At 38.7% G+C, this 13448-nt stretch overlaps 1 protein-coding gene across 1 annotated transcript in view; it reads right to left on the bottom strand.

Annotated features, from left to right (window-relative positions):
* ADCYAP1R1 (ADCYAP receptor type I) overlaps positions 1–13448 on the bottom strand; it is a 111364-nt gene that overhangs the window by 54246 nt on the left and 43670 nt on the right. The window contains exon 3 of the mRNA XM_049798325.1: positions 1966–2073. Within this exon, the coding sequence (XP_049654282.1) occupies positions 1966–2073 (108 nt within the window). The remainder of the gene's footprint in view (positions 1–1965; positions 2074–13448) is intronic.

Here is a 13448-nt window from a genome sequence, read left to right as displayed (position 1 = left end):
CCCTACTGGATGCTGACATGTTGTTTTTTCTATTATCAGTAATCGCGGATGGCTCAGTATGTGCCATTGTACCCACCGAGTCAACACTGAACAAATATCGCAGCAGTAAAGATTATGTTTAATTATACTGGCTATAATTAAAGCACATAGAATTACAGCAGTAATTATATTTTTATACCTGATAATTTAAAGAGGGACTTATCTTTCCCGTTCAAAAATTAGTTGCCTACTTTAAGTGAATTGCCCTTAGTACTTGCTGGATAAAGAGAGGTATCTCCAAGGCATGATTCACTTCATGTCTCTTGGAATAACATAATTTTCCTTCTGTGGGTCTCTTTCTCTCCACTGACTACAGATGGAGTCTGGAGGACTCATATAGAGAAAAATCTCAAGTTTCGTATAGGTAAATTGAGATGATCATCCTTAAATTCCTTTCCATTTCACAAAAGCATTGGCACTTGCTTCAGTGTCTGGATGAGTTCAGATAGATGGATTTAAAGGTGAGGATTTCAGTGTTTCTGGAGCTGTGTATGGAACACTTGCTGTCTCCCACAAGTTGTGCTCTGTGTGTGGTAACACAGAACAGGTGGATTCTGGACTCAAGACTGTAAAGGAATTATTCATTGGTAAAATAATTTTAGGGAAAAAGGATCCTGGGGGACAATGATGAACTTGTTCCTCAATGGACAGTGCTAATTAAGTGATCTGCAGTAGCCTAGATGGGTGCTGGGAGGAGATGCACAATACTGTGGTAAGTATCAGCAAAGGCTTGTTGTTAGGTAACATTGGTGGGAGGACTTAGACACTCTCAGTCATCTAGCTGGGAAGATAATTTCATGGAATCATGAAAAAAATTAAAAAGGGATTCAAGATAACACCTAATCTATCTATAAATCTGCTGCGAACAATTTAATAGCTATTTCCTCCTGTCTACAGACTTTTATTTTTACCAGGCAAATTTTCATGCATTTCAAAGGTTAAAAAAAATTGAGAAGGAACAAGGAGGTTTTTGGCATCATGCAAACTGTAGCTTGCACGGAGACTCTTACCATTAAAAAACACTAGGTAATATTAATAACTATGTCAAATAGTTAGTATTACCACTACTAAGATAGGTTCTCCTTTTAATAGCAACTCATTTGGGAGCAGCGGCTGGGTTGTATAAGGATTGAAGTGGGGTCTAATAGGATTTGGTTACCAAGCACAGTGAGTGCATGGGACTTTTGGTCCAAGCTTAAAGTGGTAACGGAAAGAGAGAAAAAAGAAAATGCACCAGCCTAGCTGAACATCTGCAGTATTTTTTGCAAGACAAGGGACAATTTTGTTAGGCAGCAATGCATGCTGGAAGCAGAAAAAGCCCAACTTCCAATTTTTCATTTGCTTGTTTGGTTGCTGATGCCAACTGCAAGGGGCAGAAGGATGGTGAGGTCTCATTTCTACAGACCACAAAAAGGCATGAATCTTGAATTCCCACTGACTCTTCCCTGGACTCCCGACATGAGAACTCCTCACATTGGTCATCTCATGCCTATGTTCTCCTTAAGCATGAGCGGAATCCACTCTGAGTTTTAGTCTTTTCTAAAATAGGTTTAAATTGTGATGATTAGTTATTGAAGACCCAAAGAGAGTTTCAGGTCTCATTGATTTCAGTGGAGACCCAAGGGCAGAACATCCCCTTTAGCAATTAAAGTTGGTGATATTTTCATCTTGTACAGTCTGTGAAGGCTTTTTTTCACACATTCCCTCCTACCCCTGCACGTGCGTGTGCACACACACACACACACACACGCATATCTGCACACAAACATCCTGGTTTTCTACAGTATTTTTTAAACTGAAGCCTAAATCCAGACTACTGTAGTTTTAGATTTCCCTTTATACTGAGTATGTGAATGAGGTTTTACATTCATGCTGGCCATGCAGCTTTATCAGACAGAAGCAAAGAACAAAGAGAAAATACTTTACCGTCTTCAGAGATGATAAATCTGAACAGTGCAGGACACTTGACAAAGACGATTTCACCCACACTTGCAGGTTTCCAACATGTAATATTGTCCCACATTCCTGGGCAACCTATAGAAGAGAAGGAGAGATAAAATACATTAGTGGTGGAAACCCATTCCTTTCTTCACACTGTTATTGTGTTTTATAGTTGGTTCTTTCTTCTATCCATGAAAATGCACTCATTTAGAATAATAAACAGTATTATTTTCTAATAAGCATTCCCTGGAATAAAAAAAAAAATCATTCATAGGAATAGCATAAAATATGTAGTTGCATGGGACAATAGTGACCATACTCTACCCTCACAGAAGATGACATTTCTTAGTCCCAGTTAAATCACTCTAACATACACCAGAAACTAATTTTCCCTTGAGCATGAAATCTGCTGCCATTTAGCTATCTCTCAGTAGTGCCGGGTTAAATCTTTTTTGTTTATGGATCACATCTTTGATTTAAGTTCTATAAATTTCTGTTGGCTCTAATCCTTGTTAAAGGATGGGTATTGGCACATTTTGGAATTTGACCCAGGGAGATGACTGGAAACTGAAAAACAGATTCTGCTTCATCCTACAGCCAGTTTTGTGGATTTGTGAGGGAGGGAAGCTCACCTCTTTCATGTTGTTTATTTTCTTAAAAAAATATTGGGAATGGAAATGTTCCTCCCTAGTAAAGAACTTTGTAATACCATTCACTATCTTTGCTGCATGCTTTACTCCGGAGATTATAAACTCACAATGACAAAAGGACGATTTTGACCCCTAATGATTACTTGCATAAGCTAAAGAGAGATTCAGGCATTTAACCAACAGTTCAGAGATTAGGCCTCAAGTAATAAGCTTGGAACTAAAGATCTAAACGGTAAAGGTCCAACCTCCTGTTACATGCATGTCAAAAAAGGAGGTGATGAGATTGTGGATGGGAGTTGTCTTCTCTTAGGATATAGGAAAAATTCAGGTCCCATGTGCTATTGTAAGTACAAAAATGGAGCTCTGCCCCTGCTTCTCTCTGATCACTGTGTCAGAGACATGACAAACTATGACTGGCTTCCAAGAAGCATAATAGCCCTCCTGTAATTCTCTAAACCACTACCTTACTAGCTCATAAACCTAGAAGACTTACCCAGTGAGAAAAACTCAGAGCAATCTCTTGAATTTCCTATTAATGTTTTAAAAAATGACTTAGTGAAAGAATTTCAAGTGGGAATGATCTTCTACCTCAGCAGGAAAAGAAAAAAAAAAACTAAATATAAACATCTCCACTACTTCTTTGCATTCGATGTTGGGATCAAGCATATAATTTTATGAACTATTAAAAGCTGCAAGCTACATGATTTTCTAAGTGGTTTTCCATTAATATGCTCTCCCTTTGACTATGTGCCAAGAAGAATAAGATCTTCAGTAAAAACAGATAATACTTCAAAGTGTCATACTTTCAGACTGGCACAAGTACAATATGATGAGGTATAGGTTATCAACTTGTAAAAACAGTGTAAAAACAGCTTTATCAACTTTGGTGATAGTAGCAGATTTCCATCAGTGAAGAATGTATGCTCACAGGACTGGAATTAGTGTATTTTTTTCCATCAGCTTCAGTGGCAGGGAATCAAACCCTATCTTTTCCTCACAAAAATATAAGCCAGATACTACCACGTGTGGTGGATAGGGCAGTTCTGAGTGATAAAGTGTTTGAAGAATTAGGTCAGTGTCAAACAACACTATTACGATATTACAATGATGGCATATGCTAAGCAGTTGATAATCATTCTTTCAAATCAAAGGATGCATCATCAGATTACATAACATAAATTAATAACCATGTAAAATCCTGACCCTATTAGATAAAAATCCCTCAGCTTTGCCAGACCCACCAAAATGCTATATTACTGCAAAAAAATGCTCATTAAATCATCGCAGGAGCTGGAAAAAAGGAATCCTTTTCATTTCCCCCTCCTCCTCTCTTTTCTTCACTCCTATGCCAGGTTGTTTCCTTTACCAGATGAGGATGTCTTTGTATGAGTGCTGTGATTCACTAGAACATCTCCAAAAGGCTCAAGGGCTGGGGTTTGAAAAGTTTTGTGATATGGTTAGCGTACTGAAGATGGAAATCAAGATCACATTGAGCACTATTAGATTTTATTGTCTTTGATAGCTAGTGTCTGTCCACGCCGTAGGGACTGTGTTTACCATGTAACTCTGAAGACATGTAGTAATGGGTTTGTAGTTCACTGATGTATGGCACTCTGTACAGAAGTAAAGGATACGGTAATGAGATATTTGCTTACAAGAGGTGTTAGAGACAATCAAAGCGGCTAATGAGATCTTCTGAGAACCACCTGCTAGCCTTGCTTGCTTAAATTAAATGAGTTCGATAGGAATAGGGAAAGCTTTCTTATTTCTTATTATTACTTCAATATCAGTTGTCTTCCAAATGCTGGACTAGCAACAGATACTGCAAACCAACCTAGAGAAATGCAAGCGAATCCCCATACTGCAGAAAAGAAAGTGTAGACACGGAATAAATATTGCATAGTGTATCGAATTCAGTTATACCAGGTGGCTGTTTTTGTGGTAATACCATGCAGAGCTAAAAAATTGCTCCATTTAAAAGATACTATAAGTTCATTGTGCTAGAAAGCACTGATGTGCTGACATTGGAAGAGAGGGAGAGAGAGGCATAGAGTGAAGTGATTTGCCTTAGTTACTAAAATAGGTGAGTGATGGAGATTGGAAAGAACACTACTGCTGAGAATGTTGCCTGATCCTGCCTGGAAAAGCATATTTGAAACAAACAATTTAGAAGAGCAAAGAAAAGGATGACAAAAAAAATTTAAATGGAATAAAGGCCAGCGTGCGCAATCCCCTTACATTTGTAAACCACGATACAGCCAGCAACTCCTGCTGGGTGAAATCTGCCCACGGAAATCAATGTGACTTGAGTGTGAAACTGCACAGCGGTGGTCTCCTCTGGCACTGACGGTATGTCTCCATTCCGTGTCACGTAGGGATGCCCAAACTAGTTTTGAAAGAGGTAGCTCAGATACTGCCAGCAGCAAGGTGCAGCTTCAAGTGGGCAAATTTTCCTGCTTCTTAACATGTTAGAAATCAGTAACAACACGAAATGGTTTTAAAGAGCAAGTTTTCATGTGGGCTGGAGTGGGAAAAAGAAAAAAAAAAAAAAAAAGGTAAAAAGTTGGTCTTGCTAATGGGTGGTCTTGAAAACAAGGCACCGTGCAGAAAGCACAAATCCTGCCTTTCTTTCCCAAGTCTGCACTGCAACCTGCAGACTGAAATTCATGTCTGGTAAACATTGTGGGTTTCATCTTAGCTAATATAAGTGGTGTAACACTTGGCATCTGGTCTTGAGTAAGTACTTATGTCCTCTTCATAGCGTGGGCAGAAGAGTGCTTCATCTTATTCAGCAGTTACTTCTTCTTCGGTGGGATGGATGATCCTTTGGGAGCCCCTTTCCTTGTCACTGACTTTTGAGGAAACACAAAGTGATCATTCAAATATAGGATTAGTCAGGACTGGTTTAACTTCAGATAGCTAAGACTTACCCTTTTTACCCTATACAGCTAAGCAAAGTTGCCTCTCTAGTTCATGGAGAGAGACTTTCCAGATAGGGAAAATCCCATTTTAAGGTGGTGAATCACCCTGTAAAACCTACTTCCATCTCTCCACTGACTACACTCAGTAGAATAAGGCTAAGAACTAGCTTAGCCCAGCCGGCTGCCTATTAAATGGTTGAAGCTTGTATTGCCCACAGGGTCTATGTGGTGTTTTGGAGTAGAGCTGAACCAGCTCTCCCCTCTGGGCAGAGGGCTAACCAGTGGCTGCGGAGCCTCCCTTGGCCATTTTCCGATCCTGAGCGGAGGAGTCCAGCTGAGGGTTGGGACATGTTACTGCAGGCTGTGGACAATGTCAGTATATGTGTATAGATCCTGAGCAATTCAAACCACAGGCAAACCACAGTGGCTGCTTATGAAAATCCCTTACGTGATCAAACCCTACATCTCTGTCTCAAGCTTCTTCATGTAAAAGTGAGATAAATCTCGTGTTTGGACTGTAAGCTTCCTGTGGCCGGATCCACCTTGTACTGTTCTTGTACTTCAAAAAACAGACTCCTGATTTCAGCTGAAGCACAACACGGAATTTTTATAAATTTCATATGAAGCCCACCACACCTAAGTTTAAATTTACTACTGTTGAAGCTGTCAGGGGTGCCTCGTATACCTAAGGATGGATCTGACTTGGCAGCCACTGAAAAAGAACAGCTCTTTCAGAGAAAGTCCGAATTTCATAACAAGGAGGAAACTATGGATATTTATCATTGCAGAATCTTCTGATGCATTTTTTAACAATAAAACCATTCTAGTCATCCTCCCTTCGTGAAGGTTCACACAAGCCTTGTTCCCATCCTTTGCTTCAAATTAAGCCTCTCCGAGCACAACACTTTCTCTCTAACCTGCTCGTCCTGGCAGCTGAAAGGCTCCCCTCGTACCTGAAATGTCTGGACAAGCACCAAGAGAAAAAAAAAAAAAAACAAAACAACAACAAAAACCAACCAAACCAAGCCATACTGGTAGAATAGAAGTGATAAAGAGCAATTCTGAAATTGCTGACGGTCCCTATCTTTTTTTTTTCTCCTCTGTCCAGGGCTGTCTTGAGAGTCCCAGATCTGACAGTGGCTAGATATAAAACCAGATTTTAGGCAGCCCCATAGCTGAAGTTCACTGAGTTCAAGGAATGGACCTCACTTTAAATCCACAGAGAATAGCGCCCGTTATCTTCCATCAACATGGAGTCACTGTGTCACCAGGACTATGTACAAACTCTTCTTTTTCTATGGATTTGTATCCTATTTTCTCATAGTGCCTCTACTGCAATACCCTCATTTACACTCTTTGTACTTAAATCCTCTTAACAGTACCCACAACATCCTCCCAGGTCCTTCTCCTGTCCCTAGCGCAACATGCCTCCTTCTCATCGCTGCTAACTTTTTGGCAAGAGAAGGTGCAAAAGCAGAGACGTGGGTTTTTTGGATGGCAAGACCCTGTGTACTAATTCACTGCTCACTCTTTGACTCTTCTTAATAAAGTGGATCAGTCCCACCTGTCCCCCTGTCCATGACAATAATTATTTTGACATATTTCTTGTACTTCAGCACACTGATTTCACAAAGTATACAGGAATTTGCAGCTTTAAGACTAGTGCACCTCTGTCAAATGTTGCTGACTTTATTCAGACGACTCAAAATTATTGGGTAAGGGAGGGGAGTGAAAAAGGGACTGACAGGAGAATGGACAAAGGGATTTATGGATTCATACACAGAAGGGAATAGACAAGAATTTGCATAAAATTTGTTTCCTTAGGAAATCAAGAAAAAATGTAAATATATAAATGTTAGACTTCCCTATTTTTCATGTATGGAAATAAAGGCTTGAGATGAAAATCCATTCTTTTGGCTTACAGCATTCAGTTTGATTTTCAGTTCGTCTCCTCATTTATTAGTTTAAAATATCACCTTCAAGGTCATATTGCCTTCAGGAGAGTAATATCAAAGGAAATGTAATGTTACAAGGCAGCATATTAAACTGAATTATGCGATGCACAATAACTTTTAAAGGGCATACTACATATATAGCCTTCCAGAGAGAGAGGAATATGAGATAGGTCTTGTCTGTTCTTCCATAAATCTAGGTAAATACCAAAATAAATAAAGGTTTAAGTGAGGCCTGGGTATAGGGCCTAGATTTTCAAAAGTAATTGACATTTCAAAGTAAAAGTATCTTATAGGAGCTCCTATTACAGAAATGGTGGTTCTGTAGACGTTTCGAGTTGGGAAGCAAGCTTATAACACTCAGATTCAAAAGTCTCTTTTGAAAGTCCAGGCCATAAGAGAGTAGAAAAGAAACATCAACTGAAATTCCAGAGTAAGTTATAAAAGGAGGAAAAAACCACAAAGGGGAAAAACACTAACGGAAGACATTCTATGTTGGAAGAGAGAATACTTGATCATGCATAAGGAAAAAGAAAAGTTATTCCTTCCTTAAAATATCTTATATGCAAAGCAGGCATGAAAGACTAAGCACAAGGGGAAGCTGAGCAGAGAAAACAAAAGAGTTTTTCCTTCCCAGTTCTGTTCCTTATAGATTTTGGAATTATTTGAACAAAGTCTATTTATTCTTTCAGAATATGTCATCTGGACCAGCTATTACACTAAGAATTTGTTCCTCTCTCCAAATTTTGCTACTGCTGCACTGAGCTGCTCCTTGCATTGTCCAACATGGAATTCATTCACCTTAATGGTATAAACATTATATATATAAATCTGAGCTAAGTTCTACTTTTCTTTTACAGTGCATGAAGAAAAACAGACACCTCCGGAGGGCACTACCAGAGGGTTTCTAAGATAAGTTATCCTCTGGAGACGAGTGTTTTCCTCCACTGATTAGAAAAGGCACCAAGAGAAAGCCTAATCTTAGGCTTAAACCAGCTGGAATCAGAGCAGATGAATTCCGCATGTATAGTCAAAGTGACTCAGCTAGGGCTGTATGTGAAGAAATATAAACTGTGGTCAAACTTACCTATAGCTGGCCTACCTTAATATTTTCCATTACCTTTCTCTAGATAACTGCTGTCCCTGGTATAAAGTTATGCAACACTGTATTATGACTATTTAGAATCCATTTTTTATGTAATGATAATTATTTAAAATACTATAGCATTTTGCGCTGGTACACCATTATCATTAAAGTGAGTTGTTTTACAGGATGACATTTTCAGAGATCTAAGATGTACTAAGTGCAGCACTGTTTTCAAAGAACTATTAAAAACATCAGCTTAATATATGAAAGAGAACATTGGAAAAAATGATCTGAGATATTTCACTTCCTATGTATCAAGTTAATCCTAGATTATGTTAAAAACTAAAAGTGAAAGAAACAGAAACAGTAGTTTTTCTTTGATTGGAATGGTGGGGTTTATAGCATAAGAGAAGAAAAAGATAAGATGAAGATAGCAGGCTTTAGCTCTCAAAATATTAAGTGTGCAGGCTTTGCATTTGTCAAATATAAATTGTATATTTTAGAACTGAGAGCTAGTCTTTTTTACCAAAGTTCAACAGAGAAAATTTCACCTGGCTTGGATGTTCTGCATCACTGAAGTACCTTGGTTCACCTTCTGACCACCTAAGGGCTGAGCCACACAAATTATAAATTAGAACTCTATCCTTATTCCTACTATTTTGGGGTGGGGGGGGAAAGTAGATACAAATACATACACAAGTCACTGCTTTACCATGACCTGTCTCAGAGGTGAAAAGAGAATGAAGATCTCATTTATGCAAAAATCCAACCATTAGAACTAATCTCGAGGGTGAAAAGTTCTTGTCTAGGTCTCACGTGAAACACACCTCAAAAGGAACGGTTAATACCAAATTATTATTTTTTTTTTTCCTTGAACATTTTATATATGGCAAAGATCAACCTTTAGATGACAGGAGCTGTTATCTATAATTAGAGAGGAATAAGTCTTTTTTCTTCTTCTTTTTTCTTCTTTTAAAGTTGTTTAATTCTTTACAATCACAGCATATTTATTCTAAGCTTGAACTTATTTCTGTTCTTGCATTGTTACCTGCCAAGAAAACCTCATCCAAGAAAATGTCCAGAATCCTTTAAATGCTGCCAACCAAATGGCCTTAGGTGAGCTTCAGAAAGTTTTAAAAGGAAACTTCAGTTTGGCAAAATCTTTGGAACACTTCTTTGTCTAATTATACACAAGAGTAGAAAGCCAATAATCTGGGAAATGGAGAGGTGTGGGTTTTTTAAAAAAAACCCTTTCTTTAAATATAATAAAAAGGATTGGTTATTCATCTACGAGAGAGTCACCAGTTTGCTGTTCTGGAGGTGGAGAGACTCTGTGAAATCGCTAAAAAAAATGGGAGATTTTATTCCAACACTGCTGGAGGACAGAATGAGACTCAGAAGCTGCCAGACCCTGAGCCAGTGCCAAGCTCGCCAGCTGCAGCTAATCTGGCACCACTCGGGCCATGTGTTATGTGAGATCGTGGGGTACTGCTGGAGGGAGCCTCGCCTGGCAGCAGCCCGTGCCCCTCTCGCCTTTTATTGCCGGTGGCATCCGAAATGACTGTCATCGTCCTACCCCAGCACCACGCCACTCTGACTCACTCCCCTCGCTTCTTAGGAGAAGCGGTGATGAACTTTTCTTTATCAACTCTATCTTCCATTAATTCTCCAAGCCGAGAGAGAGGGGAAAAGGGAGGCTCTTCCACCAGTGCCTCGCACGCTATTCCTACGTCACAGTGCTACAGATTTTAATCCTTAAATGACCCGGCTCACAGTAATTTCTGGGAAGAGCATAGTAAAAATACTGGCTGAAGTTTGCAGAGTAAAGACACAGTTTGAGAAGAAAGCACTAGAGTAAGAACCAGAAAGATGTGTTCCTCTTCCACAAAGCCCGACCTTCCTCTGTCAGATCCTACCCAAATGAATCCTCCCCTTTACATGCACAACCTACCCATAAAAAGTGATGTACTAAAGACAACACAGTTGAGCACTGTCAGCTGTGTCTTACTTTTTTGAATAGTTTCAATTAACAATGTTAACTAAGCCTACAAATGGTTTTGGTGATGGAGGAGCTGGATAGATATGTACACATATTATATATTTTTATATATAATATATATAAAAATTCATATATATAATATGTTTTTTCCCCCAAGTATTAAGGCTCCTCCCAGCAAGAGCGGGCTTTCAACAAGGGCTGTAGGTAAGGAACCTTTCCAAGCTGTACAGCTGAAGAGTTCATTGCCACTTTTGCCACCCATGGAGAGTAGTGATATTTGGCCCATTATGAGATCTATGGGGTTGTGAAGAAGACATCTGTAAAGATCACTAGGATAACTAGTTACCATGGATACAGAGAAAGTTGAAATCTTTTCAGCATGGTTTTTTGATGTTTTGGAGTCTGCATTCCTTTGAAAATAGAGAGAGGATTTAGTTGCATGGAAGAAAACGAGGAGAAGATTTAGTAGCAGGTCTCTTGAGCATTGAAGTTTCCCAGTAATAAATTCAGGGCTTCAAATCTGTTCTGTCACAAAAGAAAAAAACGATAACATATTCTTTTGATTTGTTAGTTTCTAACTAATCCCACAACAGCACTGAAGCGGGACTAAAATGGGACATAAACCTTGAAACAGTCTCTGGGTATGGGGTTACAATTCAATCCTAAAAAATCCCAACTTAGTAGAACAGGATTTTCAATAGGACTTATTCAGGCAAAACCTGAGTTCAACAGTTGCCTAGTCAATAAAATTTGTCAGGAATTGCGACTTGTTTCTTAAAGGATAAATTGACCAATCAAAACAGACAGACATTAAACAACTGAAAATAACAACTAACCTCAAGTCTATATGACTGATAATTTCAGAACTTATATTAAATTCAGTTACACATATACTAAGTTCCCTCAAAAAATTTACAAATTATCATTATTTAGGTTTCATGGTAGCTCTGAGGGTGAGAAGGTTTTCTGCTCTTTTTACAGCTGGAGAACCAAACCAACCAAAGATTAACATTGAAAGCTAAACACTCTCCAGAGCAAGAGTTCTAACAGAGCTCAGAAGCAAGCTGCCCTTTCATATTCAGACTCCTGTCCTCCTCACTTTCTTGCTTTTCTATTGTTTATAAATAGTTATCTCTGTGGAAAAGGCATGTCTATAGTAGAAGACAACTTCTAACAGAACTTGGGCCAAATTCATTCCTGATGTTACCACAGTGACGCCAATATGGATACTCTTGAGAGGCATTTATTTCTTATTTACTTCTTCAAATCTTCTGAGAATGAGAAATGACTGAATTAAATAACTTAATTTCTTCCAGTGTGCAAATTCCATAACCTCTGCTGGAAATTGTTCTCGTGGTGACTCAAGCAATTCCTTATTAGAGCCCATGGAACCTTATGATCTAGTGGAGGAAACAAAGGAAATAAATACATGACAAAAAAAGCCAGTTCAGACTTTGGTAAGAGGCATGTTGACACATTGCATTTCATACTCCTGAACAGGAGGACAGAAGCTGTATTTTGTTCAAGGTTTTGGAGTAACTGAAAAAGAAATCTTGAAGCAAAGATGTGATTCAATAACAATGTCAGAGTTTAACAAAGCCTGCCTCCTGTTTCATATTGAACTTCTCTGCCTACCTGCAATGTATTCAGAGAGTAGAAGAAATAACACTGAAAATTAAATGCGATCCAGCCTCACAAGGATTTGCATACATCTGGGAAATTTTGGTCAGTATCAAAGACACTAAAGGAAATGACATTACTATTCAGTAGGTTCCCCGCTACTAGATGCCTTCATGTCAAAAGTAAAGATATATAAAGATATATGCCTTGATCTGGGCAGGTTACAATCTGAGCTCTAGTGAAAAGGCAATGTATCAATAGATGAAAAGGGAGGTAGAGTGCCTGATGGTGAAGGACAAAGGAGGTGCTAGTGAAGCATGGAGAACTATCATGATCATTCCCCTGGTAATGAACAGTGGATGATTTCTCTTTTTTTTTTTTTTTTTTTCCCCACTTTTTTTTTTTTTTCCCTGGGAAATTTTTTTTTTTTTTTTTGCAGGGAGAGAAGGGGAAGAAATGGAATGGAATGTAGAATGGGAAGGAACCACCAGTGTCATCACACCCAGACCAGCACTATCAGCAGCAAGCAGAGGCCATATAAATTTAATCCAGAAAAAGTAAACGTGTGCATACTGCTTACAACTCTATATTTTGTGAGCTACAAAATATAAAATCTCCCAACATAAATACAAAAATAAAATAAATAAATACAATACAAATAAAAAAAAACAAATAAAATACAAAAAAAACCCAAAAAACTAAACCCCATAAACATCATAATGAGACATAGGCAGAGGTCAGAAGGATTTCTGATGTTTAGCTACATAAAACATGTTAGGTGAAAATGCCCAGAAAACTGTGGGAAGTGGACACAGGAAGGCCCAAATTTACAGTGGTGGAAATGCAAAATCTGAACTGCTAGAGACAAGACAATTCCCCTTTGGTTGCCTTTAGATCAGAACGAGTATGGTAGATCTGGGGTTTTTTTTGTCTAAAGGTTGAAAGGATACAGAAAGAAATGGGAAGTAGTCATTAGAGAGTGCCGAGGCTGCCATCACGACTTGACGACTTATGGTAGAGGACCAGTAACATCAGTAACACATGGAGATATTCAGCAAACGCCCAACACTGCTGGTTTAGTCACTATTGCCATAAAAGCCATTACAGTAGTCATTGCAGGAAGTGGTTTTTGGGGAAGAATGGTATTTGGGTGGGTTTTAACCATATTGGGGAAAAAAGTATCTGCAGAACCTCATCTTCCTTTTGCTTACTCCTGGAAATGAGGCTTTAATTCCAACA

Source organism: Accipiter gentilis, chromosome 4 (genome assembly GCF_929443795.1).
Source record: "Accipiter gentilis chromosome 4, bAccGen1.1, whole genome shotgun sequence".
Lineage (NCBI taxonomy): Eukaryota > Metazoa > Chordata > Aves > Accipitriformes > Accipitridae > Astur > Astur gentilis.
Note: the sequence above shows the minus strand (reverse complement) of the source record. Positions and strands in the feature narration are given on the sequence as shown.